Genomic DNA, 17,257 nt, shown 5'->3' with positions numbered 1-17,257 from the left:
TGTCTTTGAGCGAGAGATGCGGGGTACACCCTGGACTGGTGGCCAGCCAATCACAGGGCACATATAGACAAACAACCATTCACACTCACATTCATACCTATGGACAATTTGGAGTCGCCAATTAACCTAGCATGTTTTTGGAATGTGGGAGGAAACCGGAGTACCCGGAGAAAACCCACACATGCAAACTCCACACAGACATGGCCGAGGGTGGGATTGAACTCGGGTCTCCTAGCTGTGAGGTCTGTGCGCTAACCACTAGACCGCTATGCTGCCCGTTCAAAAAAAAATGTTCCTGAAAATTGTCCCTTATTACCCCCGCCGTCCCTTATGATGTCGTTTTACGATACTCGAGCACATCCAATCATAATTCGGAAAATCGGAGCCCCATTGAAGCGTTACCGATAGCTTGTGCCAACGCGATGACCACCTCCTGACACGTGGTGAACTCTGTGACGCCGCACACGATGCGCTGCACGCCGTCCACCCACACTTTCAGCTCCATGGCCTTCATCCAGACACCCTCATTCCTCCACACCACAAGGAGGCGCTAATACGTCGCATCGGCCATCCTAAAATAGGAGAAAAAAACAAATACATTTGAGGTATTTTCATGATCAAATCCTATATATAAATATCCACTTGTGGTGCAATGACTCTCTCCCCCTTGTGGAGTGTTTGCCATGCGGCAAAGCTAACAGCAGTTGGCGTGCACGCGGCAGGGAAGCTATTTCAAACTGCTGACACAAGCACCTCGGCGGACTCATTATCAACCTGGCAGGGCTGCGGCGGTAGGCCCCAGCAGCCACACAGCGGACCGCGGCAGAAGGTGCTAGTGCTTAACCCTCAGAATTCATCCCGGCGTGGGACTCTCATTCAAAAGAACCACGAGTGAGAGCGCATTACAAGCTGCACATTAGGCATCTGTTTGGGGATTGGCGTCGGGCCTGAGGTGGCGCATTTTCACGAGCGTCTCCCAAATGTTGGATGTCACATACTCTTCTGTCGTATCTATTCGGGACGATTCAGAAATAAACACAGTCTCTATCCCATCAAAGTGGTCTCAAAAATATGACCTTTCACCTCCGTGCGTGGAGAGCGACCACAACATTGGGGAGGTATGGTAGATATGCTTACATTTAAATACATCCCTCCATTTTCTATACCGTTTATCCTCATCAGGGGTATGCTGGAGCCTATCCTAGAGGAGGTCATTAAAAATATTTTTTATATTTTGCAATTATTCTTGGAATTATTTTATTGTAAAATATTTATTGCATGATTAAAAAAAATATTTATAGGCCTAAGTAATAACCTATTGATTAAGTATGAAAATATTCAATTTATTAACATTGAAACACCATATTAATTTTTTATGTGTAGTTTTTATAACTTTATTGCCGTCATTGTTATTGAATTAAATTGGTGATGTCAATAAAGTTGAAAATATTCAATTTACTAACATTGAAACCCCATTTTTATTTTTTTATATGAGGTTTTTGTAACTTTATTGCCGTCGTTGTTATTGAATTGAATTGGTGATGTCAATAAAGTTGAAAATATTCAATTTGTCAACATTGAAACTCCATTTTTATTTTTTTATATGTACTTTTTGTAACTTTATTGCCGTTGTCGTTATTGAATTCAATTCTTGATGTCAAAAAAGTTGAAAATATTCCATTTACTAACATTGAAACCCCATTTTAATTTTTTGATGTGTAGTTTTTATAACTTTATTGCCGTCATAGTTATTGAATTAAATTGGTGATATCAATAAAGTTGAAAATATTCCATTATTAACATTGAAAGCCCTTTTTTAATGTGTAGTTTTTATAACTTTATTGCAGTCATTGTTATTGACTTCAATTGGTGATGTCAATAAAGTTAAAAACATTCCATTTATTAACATCGAAAGCCCATTTTAATTTTTTTATGTGTAGTTTTTATAACTTTATTGCCGTCATCGTTATTGAATTCAATTGGTGATGTCAATAAAGTTGAAAACATTCCATTTATTAACATTGAAAGCCCATTTTAATTTTTGTATGTGTAGTTTTTGTAACTTTATTGCCGTCATTGTTATTGAATTCAATTGGTGGTGTCAATAAAGTTGAAACTATTCAATTTATTAACATTGAAACCCCATTTTTATTTTTTTATGTGAAGTTTTTGTAACTTTTTTGCCGTTGTCGTTATTGAATTCAATTGTTGATGTCAATAAAGTTGATTAAACCTCCAAAAATATTTTAAAAAATTGTAAAAAAAAACGGGCAAAAACCTTTTATCTGGATCTGCACCAAAATAACAACCTTCCTCCACACTAATCCCACGCCCCCAAACAAACAGCAATGAAAAAGCATGTTTGGTTTCAGAGTTTTAAGTGAAGTAAATCATAAAATGTGACTTTTGGCAAAGCTCATCCCACCCAAAAAATACATAAAAGACGGAGTATGCAAATTGGAACATCTGAGGTTCCAATCCCAATGGCTTCACAGGCTGACATTTTGCTTTTTGAGTCACGTTTGAAGTGTGTGCCTTTTAATATTACATTAAAGCAACACATTTGCTAGCATTACATTTCCAAGCACGGGGAGGAGACAGATGGTAAGACTTTTTTTTTTTTCTTCACGATGAAACAAAAAAGCACTTTTACACCAACTCAAGACGACGTTCCTTGTAATTTTCCACACTTTTGACGCTTTTTGCGTGTAAATCTATATACCTCCACATTTAGACGCAGCTATACGTCTGAGCAGGAATGAAAGTGTTGGAATTTCCTACACTGTGTCTGCAGTGGAGGATGTGACATGTGGCCTGAGGTGTCGCATTTTCACTAGCGCCTCCCAAATGTTGGATGTCACATACTCTTCTGTCGTATGTATCCGGGACGATTCAGAAATAAAAACAGTCTCTATCCCATCAAAGTGGTCTCAAAAATATGACCTTTCACCTCCATGCGTGGAGAGCTACCACAACATCGGGGAGGTATGGTAGATATGGTTACATTTAAATACATCCCTCCATTTTCTATACCGTTTATCCTCATCAGAGGTATGCTGGAGCCTATCCTAGAGGTCATTAAAAGAGAGGTCATTAAAAATATTTTTTAGATTTTGCAATTATTTTTGTAATTATTATTATTATTATTATTAATTATTTTATTGTAAAATATTTATTGCACGATTAAAAAATACATATTTATAGGCGTAAGTAATAACCTATTGATTAACTATGAAAATATTCAATTTATTAACATTGAAATGCCATTTTAATTTTTTAACTTTATTGCCATCATTGTTATTGAATTAAATTAGTGATGTCAATAAAGTTGAAAATATTCAATTTAACATTGAAACCCCATTTTTATTTTTTATGTGTAGTTTTTATAACTTTATTGCCGTCATTGTTATTGAATTAAATTGGTGATCTCAATAAAGTTGAAAATATTAAATTTATTAACATTGAAACCCCATTAAAATTTTGTTATGTGTAGTTTTTGTAACTTTATTGCTGTCATTATTTAATTATATTAGTGATGTCAATAAAGTTGAAAATATTCCATTTATTAACATTAAAACCCCATTTTAATTTTTTGATGTGTAGTTTTTATAACTTTATTGCTGTCATTGTTATTGAATTCAATTGGTGATGTCAATAAAGTTGAAAATATTCCATTTATTGACATTGAAACCCCATTTTTATTTTTGTATGTGTAGTTTTTATAACTTTATTGCCGTCATTGTTATTGAATTCAATTGGTGATGTCAATAAAGTTGAAAATATTCAATTTATTAACATTGAAAGCCCATTTTAATTTCTGCAGTGGAGGATATGACATTTCCACCTGGGCTTTCCAGGTTTTTATTCGTGTAAAAATGTCGGCCGTACTAAATGTCACATTTATGGCTGCCCGGTTACCGGGAACACACTGCAAGCTAACAGAAAGCGTGACGGTGTAAAAAGAGCTACATAAAACAGATAGACGGACATGCTGTCTGCGTATTTGCGTGGTTGAAGCTAAACTTAGTTCCCTCAAGTGTCATTCCCGGGATGCCACAGGAAGGCAGAGCCAGGGGAGGAAACACTGAAGACATACTAAAGTTCCCTGGAATATAACAAAGAGCTGTTAAAGTGATAAAACATGCACATAAACGGCCATGAAAAATACAAATTTAGCCTTTTTTTTTTTTTTTTTTTAAATACTACAAGTCTGTATAAACATGTCCGACACAGACAATGACGTAACGCGACGTCCATGTTTAAAAGCCCTTGCAGCAACAGCCGGGGCTTCACTGACAAAAGAAAAACGACGGCCGCAGTGTTTGTGTGTGCACATGGCCAGCAAGCGGCTGAATGCAAACAATCCGTCACCATGGCGACGCAGCCCCCATTCAGCTCTTTGTCACGCCCCGAGGCCTCGCACAGATGACTGCTTTGATTGTGGGAAAGTTGAGCAAAAACAATTCAACGAGGCAAACCAGCACTTTCCTGTCACCTCGTCTTTACTGGGGGGGGTAGTAAAGTTTAGAGAATATATGTATTTGTTCATTTGTGAGAATAAAGTTGTAAAATTATGAGGAAAAAAATAAATATTTAAAAGATAAAAATTCAAAATAATACCTGTGTCCGAGACCAAAGGAAGTCGCAATTTTCATAGCTGATATGACACAAAAAGTATTAAAATAATAAGTTGTAAATGTACAATGAATGTCATAAATTTGCAAGAAAAAAAAATTGAAGATTTACAACTTTATTCATAAATTTTCAACATTTTTTCCCGGAAATAATGACTTTTTTCCAGCACATTTTTTGAGTAAATTCATGAGAATAATAATGTACATTTTCTCAAAAATTTCTGACAAGCTGCAAATGTATTATTACATTTATTGACTTTTTGTAAATGTATGACTTTTTTTGTAGCTAATTTTTTTTAGCAAATTCGTGAACATAAAGTTTTGTAAATGTATTTAATTTATGATTTATAATTTATACAAATTCATTCATATATTTTTCACTTTATTCTTGTCAATATATGACTTTGTTCTAAGTATAAATTATGACAATTAAGTTGTACATTTACAAGAATTAAGTCATAAATTTACTAGAATGATCATAAATTTACAACTTTTTTTCTGGAAATTTTATAATATTTATGACAACTTTATTCTCGTAAATTTCTGACTTTTCTCGTGAATTAACTTAAAAAATTAAAGTCAGAAAGTTAGTTGGAAATTAGTCCAAAATTCCAAATGGAAAAACAGTGACAAAACAAGCTAGCATCGGACACATTTTTACAAGATACACAAAACAACATACCTGACTTGTTGATCAGACATAGGCCAGGAAATGATAGCATTAGCGTTATAAACAACCTCTACTTCCTGTTTGTCATCTCTTTGTTCTTATTTCAAGACTGTAATGTTAGAACATCAAAGCAATGTACCTAATTATAGCATTTACAGTAATACCATCTTGTACCTGAAGGGGAGCTGATGAGTCAATGTCACATTTAAAGGCATAATAAGTAAACAAACTAACCATCATCTTTACGCTGCTAACGCTAAAGTACGATTGTCCAAGAGGGGATTTAGTTTTTTTGTAGGCGCGCAGCAAAAAGAGGGAATGTTCATGTCAGCAGTTACTTGAATATAAAAAGTAAATTAGATTAGATTGACCCCTGTCCTACACCATATCACTTAGTTTGATGGAGGCACTCAGGCCGGCCAGGGAAGTAATACGCCGGTGACCTTGTGATTTTAAGCTGGCACGCACCGACGTCACTTTTTTACCTTTTACACATCTGCGACCGAGCCGCTCAACGTATTGAAAAATAATATAAATAGCATCGCTGCTACTTAAGTACAGTTTGACTTCTACAAGAATGAGAATTGCCGTTTGTCGATCATCAACAACATGGGGTGTTGTGCTACCTAGTGGGCAAAATGGTGCATTGCGGTTTCATCAAATCACAACAAAACATACCCGAGATTAGCATTTTCTAGCCAGTAAAGTTGCGACCATGAAATACGCCACTGGACAGTAAACTGTAGCTGCGCTGAAACGCTAACTTGAACGAGACCGGATACACTAAAAAAAATGTTTTTAAACAGGAAATGCGTGATTTTAGACAACCACAACATTCCCCACTGGAGAGTAACAATAACAACGAGACCGGATACACTTAAAAAAAAATCAATAAAATAATAAAAAAACAAGAAATGTGTGGTTGTAGACAACTATAACATTCCCCACAGGAGAATAACAGTGATGTTTGCGCTACCTAGTGGCAAACACGATGAACTGCAGTTTGGTCAAAGGGTCATATATGTTAAATAAAAGGAATACTACTGTTGCAAGTACGACAAGTATGACTTTAAACACATTAAAACAATTTAGGTTAGTTTTGTTTTTGTTTTTTTTTAGCCACATTAGTCAAAATGCTAACTTGAACAAGACCGGATACACTTAAAAAAATTAATGAAATAATAAAAAAACAAGAAATGTGTGGTTTAGACAACCACAACATTCCCCACTGGAGAATAACAGTGATATTGCGCTACTTTGTGGCAAACACTGTAAACTGCAGTTTGGTCAAAGGGTCATATATGTTAAATAATAGGAATACTACTGTTGCAAGTACGACAAGTGTGACTTTAAACATATAAAAACAATTTAGGTTAGCTTTGTTGGTTTTTTTTAGCCACATTAGTCAAAACGCTAACTTGAATGAGACCGGATACACTTAAAAAAAAAACAACAAGAAATGCGTGATCGTAAACAACCACAACATACGCCACTAGAGAATAACAGTGACGTTGCGCTACCTAGTGGCAAACACGGTCAACTGCAGTTTATGTTAAATAATTGGAATATTACTGTTGCAAGTACGACAAGTATGACTTTAAATGTATTAAAACAATTTAGGTTAGCTGTTTGTTTGTTTTTTAGCCACATTAGTCAAAACCTAACTTGAACGAGACCGGATACACTTTAAAAAATTAATAATAAAAAAAAAACATAACATTCCCCACTGGAGAATAACAGTGATATTTGCGCTACCTAGTGGCAAACACAGTGAACTGCAGTGTAGATAATGCTATTTTTGTCCCAAGTAGCCTCATTTCAAACACTCAAAACAGTCAAATGTGTGATTGTAGACAACAACAGCGCACTTTACTGGACAATGCGAGTGTTTGAACAACCTTTTAAGTATAAACACCCAATAGTAAACACATCAAAGAGTCCAAATAAATATGACAAACAGCTACATGCTAACTACCACCGTAATAACACGAGCTACATGCTAACTACAACAGCAATAAGACGCCAAATAAAGACGTTATCTGACACTAAAACGGCACCTTGTAGTCTCAAAAGTTAATCAGCTTGGCAAGAGACAATAAGCTGTAAGTCTTTAAGCTAAAGTTAGTGGAATGGGGGGGTTGTCTGTAAAAAGACTAACTGGATTAGTTCGTTACTACTTATGACTACAAGTCAATGAATGGCAAAGTTGCTGTGTCCTTGCTTCCTTGAAGACTCTTAAAGCTGCAGGACTTTAAGTGTTGTAGTAGTAGGACACAATCCAGTACAGGAATTAAACACAAATAATACAAAAAAATAGTATTGCTTGCCTCTGTTCGATTCCTTTGAAAAGCATACACTACTGTATGCTGGCTGGTGTTATGACGGCAGGCATGATCATCTTCTCATCACATAGTACGTGAATGCTAACGATTCCTACTGTTAGCACGCGCATCAATGCAGAGATTGTTTGTTTATGCGGTGATGATTAGGCCTGATTGAAACGTACCTCTTCACAGCCGTGTGCGCACGCATGTCCACCTCCACGCTCCACGCGGGATTTAACAGTCCTCTGCTACGGAAAGGCGGGTTACTTTGCAGGGATAGAGGGAAAAGCGTGGGTAAGGTAAGGGGAGAGAAGGGAAAGGGGGGGTGTTGTCTGCAGCGGGGCCGACGCGCGTCACGCTGCCGCCGCATGTGCATGTAAACACGGCTTGCTCACTCCCTCACTTCGCTCCACTCACCGGACATCCGACACGCAGCATCCGCATCTCTCTCTCTCTCTCTCTCATTCTGCTGGTGTGTGCACATGAGGGGTGACGAAGGGTGGGTGTGGGTGGGGGGTGCTTGTAAATTACGTGGGAACAGAACTGGGGCACCGCAAGGCACCATGGAGCCGTTAAAGCTGCAGCAGCGTCACCGCAGAGGCAACCGGACCCTTTAAAACAGGATTGCATGCAGTGGCGACGATGGGTCACAGCCCTACTAGATGGCGCTGTTTAGCAATTTTATTTCATGCAGAGCAGTAATATGAACTGATAAACTTGTCCAAGAATGCATGTTTAAGTAGTTTCTTTTAACTTCCCATTACGGTCATTCAAAAAACATTATTTTCACGGGCTAAGCCCCTTAAATTCTGCCTAGCAACAAGTGTCCAAGCCAAAAAAAAAGGTTCAAACACTATTAAAAATGTTTATGACTTCATGGCCATAATATTTTGATTTTATTCTCATTACATAACTTTTTCCTCAGTCTAATTTTCCAAAAAATTAAATTATATATATATGTGTGTGTGTGTGTGTGTGTGTGTATGTATATATCATTATATTGACAGTGATATTGTCATATCACCTCATACATGACAAAAAATAAATTAAAAATAAAAAAACAAAATTAAACTATATTAGGAAAGCAGGAAGTGAACAAATGTAACAGTTACTGATTGTAAAAGTACCAGATGGAGGGGTAGGATTTAATAAGCTTTGCTTCTTCCTACTCCTTTTGGACATGTGGAACTGTGAACTGATTATGGGATGCATTCAATTGTAATCTGATGCATGTTCAAATGAAATTAAACCATTACCATATCATAAGAATAAAAATAGCATCTTCTTTATGCTACGAAAATGACTAAGATTATTTTTCCTCATAATATTATGAGTTTTCTTGTTCAATTATATTTGTTGAATGTGATGCGGGACAATAAAAAAGAGCCGTGGGCTGTAAATGGCCCCCTCGGCCACATTTTGGACACCCCTGATTTAATAGTTAACAATAGTCCACTTCTTTTTTAAAAGTTTCAAAAGCACTCACTTCCACTTGGTCTTGACCCCTCCAGACGCAGACCATGTGACCTCAGGGGTTCCCTGCACGGACTCGTTGGTTTCAATGGTGGCACAGAGCCATCACGTCCAGCAGATGGCGCTCTACTTGGTGGAAAACTAGCTTGGCATTGTTATACCTTCAGCCTGCGCTTTCTAAAGTGCAGCCCGGGGGCCATTTGTGGCCCGCAACACATTCTACACATTCATTCCAATATCATTTCACAAAGAAAATACAAAAAAAGTGATAAAGTTATGAGAATCGAGTCAAAATATGATGGGAATAAAGTCATAGTCATGAAAACTAATTGAAATTATTGGAAAATAAAACAAAACTGGACTTTTATGAAAATAAAGACAAATTAATAAAAAAAATATATATATTTAATTTGTAATTTTACCAAGAATAATATTTTACTTTGGTAGCAATATTATAGTATGGAATATTGAAGAAAAAAATCTTTTATAAAGGCCATAATATTGTGAAAAATAAAACAAATAATAATAAGGAAATAAAGTCATTTAAAAAGTAATTAATAAATTTAAAAAAAATCAAAAAAATCTAAAAATTATTAAATATTTGGACTGGTAAAAATTTCAATGTACAAACTACAAAAGTATCCTTTCATTTTTCAGTATGTGTTTTGAAAAGCTAGTAGATAAAGCTAGTAGGCGCTAACAAGGAGGATGTTTTGTGATTAAAAGGAGACGGTTGCATCCACCCCTCCGCCATATTGTACGCAAACCGGGTCAAAAATGTGCATCATTTGAGGTTATCCTGTAAAAAAAAGGAAGCCCACTGAGCCGTTTGAGGTTAAATATAAAGTTAAACAAAAAGCCGCTAAATCCTCGCCTGGATTATTGATGCTAGGACGACGGTATTTAACTCCCAAAATGTCCCCATCCTCAGTGAAAACACATGCGGGCGTAGGCGACACCGACAGGGTGGTTCTTCATTCCTCAAATTCTTCCCAGATCACACGGCTATAAGGATCAGCCTACGGGAAGGACTCTCCCTGGACACTTCATTAGGTACACCTGCAAAATAAAATCACCGCCTCTTTGTTCCGGTGTCTAGACATTAAAAAAAAAAAAAGAGGATGAGCCCCTCCCTTGCTGAGGCCTGTGGAAGCTGCACTAAATACAAGAAACCTTTTGTGTCAAGAATTTGGACTCTACGCAGCTTTTCCTCGCTTTCCTCTCACTGCACCCAAATAAAGATGATTAAACGTCGGGTTCCCCAAATAGAAAGTTCGAGAGTTTAATCCGTGTGTTATTAAAGCATATGAGACGTAGGGAGCTTATGAGTTCATTATTTAAGGTCACTTGGGGACGAGTTTAAGGGTGACAAGACAAAACTTTGAAAAGGAATTCTAACATGGCGCTACACTGCCCTCTAGCGGACACAATAATAGCAAATACGTTGTAAACAGTGGGTGAAAATGCCATAAAGAATGCAGACGTACATTTTTAATTAATGGGTTATCTTTTTTTATATTTATGTAAAAAAATTCTGTGTGTACTGGCTATTCAACCATGAAATTATTAGTTTCATCTCTCATAGGCAGAAGTAGAGCAGAGATATTAGCTTGTTTTAAGTCGTTTTGTGTACAAAATGTAAAAAAAAAAAAAGTAAATATTAAGGTTAGAAAACTACAAATGTATTTAAGTGTTCTATAGAATATAAAATGTTCACTGCACTCATGTGTTTTGTTTTTTTTAGTTGTTTTTTTAGGAAAAAAAATATTCTGAATAATAATATTCACTGTCTGGTGTCTTCTCTTCAGTCCTGGATGGCGTTAACAGCCTTTGTCGTCCTTGCGTTAATAAAATCAGCTTTCCTGAAGCCACACTGTTTAAAAAAAAGCACATAAATGTAAAAAAAAAAAAAAGTGACTCAAGAAAGGCAGCAATGATGCACAAGTTCATAAGCTGCATTTGGCGGCCTCTTGTGGTCGCTGATTGAAAAACAGGCAAGAATAAAAACAGCAAAGATATTAGCTTGTTTTAAGTTGTTTTGTGTACAAAATGTAAAAAAAATGTAAATATTAAGGTTAGAAAACTACAAATGTCTTTAAGTGTTCTATAGAATATAAAATGTTCACTGCACTCATGTGTTTTGTTTTTTTTTAGTTGTTTTTTTAGGAAAAAAAAAAATTCTGAATAATAATATTCACTGTCTGGTGTCTTCTCTTCAGTCCTGGATGGCGTTAACAGCCTTTGTCGTCCTTGTGTTAATAAAATCAGCTTTCCTGAAGCCACACTGTTTAAAAAAAAAAAAAAAAGCACATAAATGTAAAAAAAAAAAAAAAAAAAGTGACTCAAGAAAGGCAGCAATGATGCACAAGTTCATAAGCTGCATTTGGCGGCCTCTTGTGGTCGCTGATTGAAAAACACACAAGAATAAAAACAGGCCTTGTCCATTTTGCTCACCTTCTTGTAGGTCCCGTGGAGGTCGCTGTGCCTCCACATGGTGTGCAAAAGAAGACACGCCGCTTGACCCGCCCTGCTTGGTCCATAACTACGAAAATAAAATATGATTTTCACTCAAATGATCCATACGGTAACAGGAAGTGAGAAAGATAACAGCAACGCACCCGTTGTCCTTCTTGCTGATGTTGCAGATCTTAGGGAGGGCGCCCTGACTCAGTATGGCTCTGACGTTGTTCACGTTGCTCTGGCTCAGGTTGATGAGGATGTGACACAAGGACGCCGTCACATCCGAGGGAAGGTCTCGGCCCGTGTCGTTATTGGGGAGCAGCTCCGCCACCTCTGGTAATACCTGTTTAACTTTGGCAGGACACCCAACGCCAAGAACGATACGGACAGATGATACGGATGAGATACGGGAAGTTTAAATCCCAGTGAGAGATACTTACCAATGTCGGGGTGCAGCTGGGAGAAGCGAGAGAGGTTTTTGATGAGCGACACGGCCGTCCTCCTCACGTCCCGCTCGCCCTCTTGCAGTACCTTTCTCACATGCAGGAGGCCATTTTCCTTTTGGACGATGGTGTGGGCGATGGCTTCAGTCATCTGCAAAAAAAAAAAAACAACAACAAAAAAAAAACACAATTATTTCATAAAAAATATTTTTTTTCAGTACTAAACATGGGTGCAGTACATGGTTTGGCCACTAGAGGGTGACAAATCTCCCTTAATCATTTTACTCTTTTTTTTGTGTTTTTTTTTTTTACATTTGTAGATGACAGTGGCAAGAATTACCGGTCCGTTTCCGGCCGTGATGTTCTGCAGAGCCCCGATGGCCGCCTCCTGCGTGTAGTGACGCACGCTGCGGGCGATGAGCGACAAGTACATGCGGATGGTGATGGAGCTCCACAGCCATTCAATACCACGCGGATTCGCTTTCTCCTCCAGCAGGAAGCACTGATGCTCAGCTTGCTGTGCATGGATAATGGAATTGGAATTTCACGGGAATGTTAACTGACTTTGAAGCATGTTTTAGCTTAAATTCCATATTCATGCAATTACAACAATAAGATACGATATTACCTCTGTGGTTTTGGTGCTGCGTTGCGCAAAACAGCCCACAGTCTTGGCTTTGGGCTGCAAGTGTTGCTGTGACTGCAGGAGATGTTTGGCATACTTGTCAGGCAGCTCCGTCTCCATCTGATAGGACAAGTTGTGCAGGATGCAGACGCAGTTTTCTGTGGACTGTGGAGACCAAATGAATAGATTACTATCAAAAATGAAAAAAAAAAAAAAAAACAGACTCCGGAGAAAAACGGCGATTAGTTTCACCTTGTCGTCCGTCTTGTAGTCGGATATGGTTCCTCGGATGTAGTAGACCAGCGAGTCAATGAGGTTCTCGCACTCCCTCATGGTTTTCCTTCCATCTGGACCAGAGGAGCTCAGGTTTCTGGAAAAAGTAGATGAAAAATTTGTCAATTTATGATTATATTTTTAACATTGCATTATTATTAAAATATATTCAATATTATTGTTGTATTTCATTATTTTTAACGGTTTATTTTTATTTCTAACTTTTTTTTTTCTATTATAATTTTTTATTGTATGTTTGTCTATTATTTGGGAAGTGACTGGAAGCCAATAGTAATGTCTCCCTCTGGTGGTGTAATTGATAAACTGCAATGTTGTCAATCCCTTGACAAAAAAAAGTAAAAAATTTTTGGTAGAACACAAAAATTAAAAAATGCTCCAAATTCCATATTAGTAACAATTCCATACCTGAGGCAGCCGGTAGCACTGTGGAAAACTTCGTCATCTGCCAGGAGTTCATCTTTTGGGTTCTCGCCTTCGGAAATACCAGAAGTTGGCACGAGGACGGACTGCGTGAGGACCGGCAAGGCTTCCCTGGTGAGGGTTTCCTTCAGGAGGTCGTGAGAAGACAAGTTCCACAAAAGGCCTGATGGTCAAAAATGAGAAATTAAGTTATTTTAAACGATAAACAATCCAAAATGGCCGCCCAAATGAACCTGCAAGGTGTCGCCTGGTCTCCGTGTCTCGGCTGCTCTTCAGGACTCGCAAAGCTGTAGCCACGCCGGCGTTGTCCTTCACCTCCATCTTGTTCTCGCTGCTCTGATAGACGACGTTACGCAGCGCGGCGGCGGCGCCGCTTTGCACCTCCTCGTCGTCGTTATGGAGGAGGTGCAGCAGCTTTCTGATGCCGCGCAGGTAATACACCTAAAAGATGACGCATGACGTTTAAAACATCAACATGCGGCACACATGCCCGGGAACGTACCATCCTCCTGGCGTCGGCGCTCTTCAAGCATTGGGACTGGATGTGAGCGGCGGCCCTGATCAGCGTGTCCTCGTTTTGCTGAGTCAGCAGATTGACAGCCCTCTCTAGCGTCATCTCTGGAGGCTTCCTAGGGGCGGGAACAATCTCAATCACAACAGAAGAAGACTAAAAAAATAATTAGGTCTTACAGAGCGACTGTGGCGTCCATCTCCACGCCCAAGGGCGGATGCGTGTTCAGTCTTTGGAGCTTCTCCCGCCTCGCCATCCCATCACCGCCCTGCTCCTGCACGCTCATCCTGCTCTGATGGAAAACCGAATCATTCCAGCCTGACTCCAACCCACGAAACGATGCATCCGACCAGAGACGGAAGCTCCCGTTGGAGGGCGTGGAAGCGTGACGCGGTGCCCACCGAGGGACCTCCGAGAGGGCGTAGCGTTGATGGGAGCCCAGCGAGCGGCCCAGCAGGGAGCAGTTCCTGTGGGAGGCGCTGCGGCCCGGAAGGGTGCACGGCGTGGAAAAGTGGAGGCCATTGAAAACAAACTGGCGCTGTGGCGTTTCGGGACTCACGGGCGGGGACACCTCCACCCTCCTGGAAGGCCGCCGCACATGCTCAGTGCATGAAAGAGAGACGCTGTTGTAGCCACAGCCGTTTACCTGCACAAGCAAAACACCTGTTTAAGTCCACAGTGCAAAACAATACTAAACTATACTAATACTATCAATACAATTTCATCAAAAGTTATGATGGGAATAAAAAAATAATAATAATAATAACAATAATTATAATAATCATTATTATAATAATTATAATTATTATAATAATTATTATAATTAATTATTACAATTATTTTATAATTAGAATAATTGAATACTATCAACAATACTATCTGTCCCAATGGCTGGACGGGACAAAAAATAATTATAATAATTAATAATTAATTGTTATATAATCATTAATTATTATAATTATTATAATAATTATATAATAATTATAATTTAATATAATTCATTTCATTCATAATTCATACCTAATTCATTTTCTACCACTTGCTGGAGCCTATCCCAGCTGAATATAATATAATATAATTTTATTATATTGAATATAATATAATAATGAATATTATATAATAAGTGAATATAATATAATAATTGAAAATGATAAGTGAATATAATATAATAATTAAAATAATAAATAATTTTGCAAAAAATTATGTTTAAACGTTAAAATTAAATTAATTAATTTGAAGAAAATCCTTTAGAAGAAAGTTTAAATATTTGAGGGGAAAAAAAAAAAGAGTACAGCACAGAAAAAGTCATGCACCAACAAATCCAGCAGAGGGTGCTGTCTCCCAATTCAATTCACTCAACATTTTCCAGCAGGTTTCCTGTATGTATTCAATACTGTATACTATATGCATGTAGTACTTATTTTAAAAGTGTTTCATAACTGTCAGAGGCATATTATAGTTTTTTTTCTTACCATTTGTGTGAGGCATTTGAATTGGATCTACTGTAAAGTACTATATTGTCATTTAAAAACACAAAAAAGTACTGTAAATACGCAAAGAAATGAAGTAAAATACACTAACCGTGGTACGAGACCAGCCTCCATCAGTGACGTCACAGTTTTTGGCGGTGCTCCGCTTCTGCAAGGAGACGCTGCCTGAAACGAGTGGAGGTGTTGAGTTTCACAGTGTAATCACCTGAACGCATCACCGACACTTCCTGGGGGGTTTGTGGGACGTTGGCTAAACATACACACACACACACACACACACACACACAACATTGATGTAATAAGATGACACAATTTGCGTGACCTGAGTCCACTTTTCATTAAGGTATAAGTGATAAATGTGTGTCAGGTTAATGTTTTGATAAAGTTAATTGTAGGCCGCCATGTTGCTTTTCGGGCTGAATGAACCCGTTGGACCAGCTAACTAAGCTAACTAAGCTAATTTACTATGTCACATAAATGCGTGCAATTCCTCTCAAATTAGCCTCGCTTTTCAAGTCAATGAATGAAATTAAAGTCATTTATTTGTACAGTTTATCCTCCATTGTTACTCACGAAACAATGAGTAGTGTATATATCGTTGTTTACATGACATTAGCATAGTTTTAAATGTATAACGTGCATAAAAGAGGCGGTCCTTACCGATAGATAGGCTTTTTCTTGCCTTCCGCGATAATGTGAGTTGAACCTGCTGCTGTACCCTCAAGCTGCGGTCACTACTGGGAATTTTAGCCGAGGATCGGGGCCTAGGCTCGGCCGGCAGAGCCAAACTGGTGTCGGTGTCCAGCCGGTGGTAGTCGAGCGCCGATAAGGCCGATTTAAAGAATAAATCCTCCATGCTCGGCTCGGTTGAGCTTCTTTTTTGTTTAGTTTTTTACGCCGACGCCATTCCTGCAAATGAGTTTAGCCCTGTTTTGTTTCCCGAACGCTCATGACGTAATTGTGGGCGGGGTCAAATGCACCTGTGGTGTCAGGTGACTCCACTGTGGGTTACTTTGTGGCTTTTTTTGTCCTTGTACACACACAAACCCAACGAGCAATAATTTATATATTTATTTTATATATTTAAGAAATGTCTGATGGGCGTTTACGTATTCATATTTTATTTATATATTTTTAGACGATTATTTTATTCTCATATTATATTTAATATTTAGAATATGCAATTCTGCTATTATAAACATCTTTATTTATTTACCAGTCATAATTGTATATATAATTTGTAATAATATGATATATTATCATAACATTATAATTATAGATATTATAAATTACATAATAAATAAAAAATGTAATTAAATATAAAAAAGAAATTAATTATAAAAATATAAAAAATATTATAATATATGTTATATATTATATTATAATAATATATTATATCATAATATAATTTATATAATACATTTTTATTATATTTGATATTTCTAATATGTGACACTGCCATTACAAAGATAACACACATTGTTATTTATTTATCTGTCATAAAGCATGTTTTATGTACTAATTTATTTATATATTGTATTATATTTTTATATTATTATATCATATAATAATATTATTATATTATATTATTATTTTATATTATAATTTAATATTATATTACATTTTTAAAATGCAATACTGCCATTATAAAAAATACAGCTCATTTTTATTTATTTAACATTCATAAATGAGGAATTTCTTTTCTATTTTTCCTAATCTATAGATTTCGTAATATTTCCATTATAAGAAAAATAATGCTGATTACTGATTTATTGAATATGATTTGGTCATTCTGGCAGTGTGCTGCATCATGTCTTCTCTATTGGCTCTCACCCACCTTCACCTGTTGTTAGGTGAAGGTTGCATTACCAGGAAAGCCCACCCAGTGTCATTGCCATCTAATCCAGTGACAA

The 17,257-nt window shown here is 37.2% G+C and overlaps 2 protein-coding genes across 12 annotated transcripts in view; both read right to left on the bottom strand.

The window, feature by feature from the left end:
- The window catches only part of rassf8b (Ras association domain family member 8b), an 83,474-nt gene extending 75,328 nt beyond the window's left edge, over positions 1-8,146 (bottom strand). For 6 of the 9 annotated variants that reach the window (XM_058078284.1, XM_058078283.1, XM_058078286.1 and 3 more), the window contains exons 1-2: positions 7,811-8,036; positions 403-572 (exon numbers count right to left, since the gene is read on the bottom strand). In XM_058078284.1, coding sequence (XP_057934267.1) covers positions 403-514 — 112 coding nt within the window. In that variant the 5' untranslated portion in view covers positions 515-572; positions 7,811-8,036. The other 3 variants (XM_058078289.1, XM_058078285.1, XM_058078287.1) reach the window with 3 other exon arrangements.
- Positions 8,147-10,206: 2,060 nt separating this feature from the next.
- Positions 10,207-16,326, bottom strand: pkp2 (plakophilin 2). Of its 3 annotated transcripts, XM_058078279.1 has the most exons (14): positions 16,005-16,326; positions 15,436-15,509; positions 14,034-14,500; positions 13,846-13,972; positions 13,577-13,784; positions 13,329-13,506; positions 12,882-12,999; positions 12,633-12,794; positions 12,345-12,521; positions 12,002-12,155; positions 11,720-11,912; positions 11,556-11,643; positions 11,300-11,385; positions 10,210-10,974 (listed from the first exon to the last, which is right to left on the bottom strand). In XM_058078279.1, exons 1-13 carry the CDS (start codon positions 16,198-16,200, stop codon positions 11,317-11,319), a joined length of 2,211 nt encoding a protein of 736 aa, XP_057934262.1. In that variant the 5' UTR covers positions 16,201-16,326; the 3' UTR covers positions 10,210-10,974; positions 11,300-11,316. The 3 variants fall into 3 exon arrangements, with proteins under 3 accessions (XP_057934261.1, XP_057934262.1, XP_057934260.1); XM_058078278.1 differs by lacking the exon at positions 11,300-11,385 and having other exon boundaries at positions 10,207-10,974; XM_058078277.1 differs by lacking the exon at positions 10,210-10,974 and having other exon boundaries at positions 10,982-11,385.
- Between the last annotated feature and the right edge of the window lie 931 nt (positions 16,327-17,257).

Source organism: Doryrhamphus excisus, chromosome 7 (genome assembly GCF_030265055.1).
Source record: "Doryrhamphus excisus isolate RoL2022-K1 chromosome 7, RoL_Dexc_1.0, whole genome shotgun sequence".
Taxonomy (NCBI): Eukaryota; Metazoa; Chordata; class Actinopteri; order Syngnathiformes; family Syngnathidae; genus Doryrhamphus; species Doryrhamphus excisus.
This window is presented reverse-complemented; position numbering and strand designations above follow the sequence as displayed.

Coding starts and splice junctions, on each gene's coding strand:
- pkp2 (XM_058078278.1), bottom strand. CDS start 16,200: ATGGAGGATTTATTCTTTAAATCGGCCTTATCGGCGCTCGACTACCAC. Junction 14,501..15,435: donor GAGGCTGGTCTCGTACCACG/GTTAGTGTATTT, acceptor TTGCTTGTGCAG/GTAAACGGCTGTGGCTACAA. Junction 10,975..11,555: donor TCCACGGGACCTACAAGAAG/GTGAGCAAAATG, acceptor TTTTTTAAACAG/TGTGGCTTCAGGAAAGCTGA.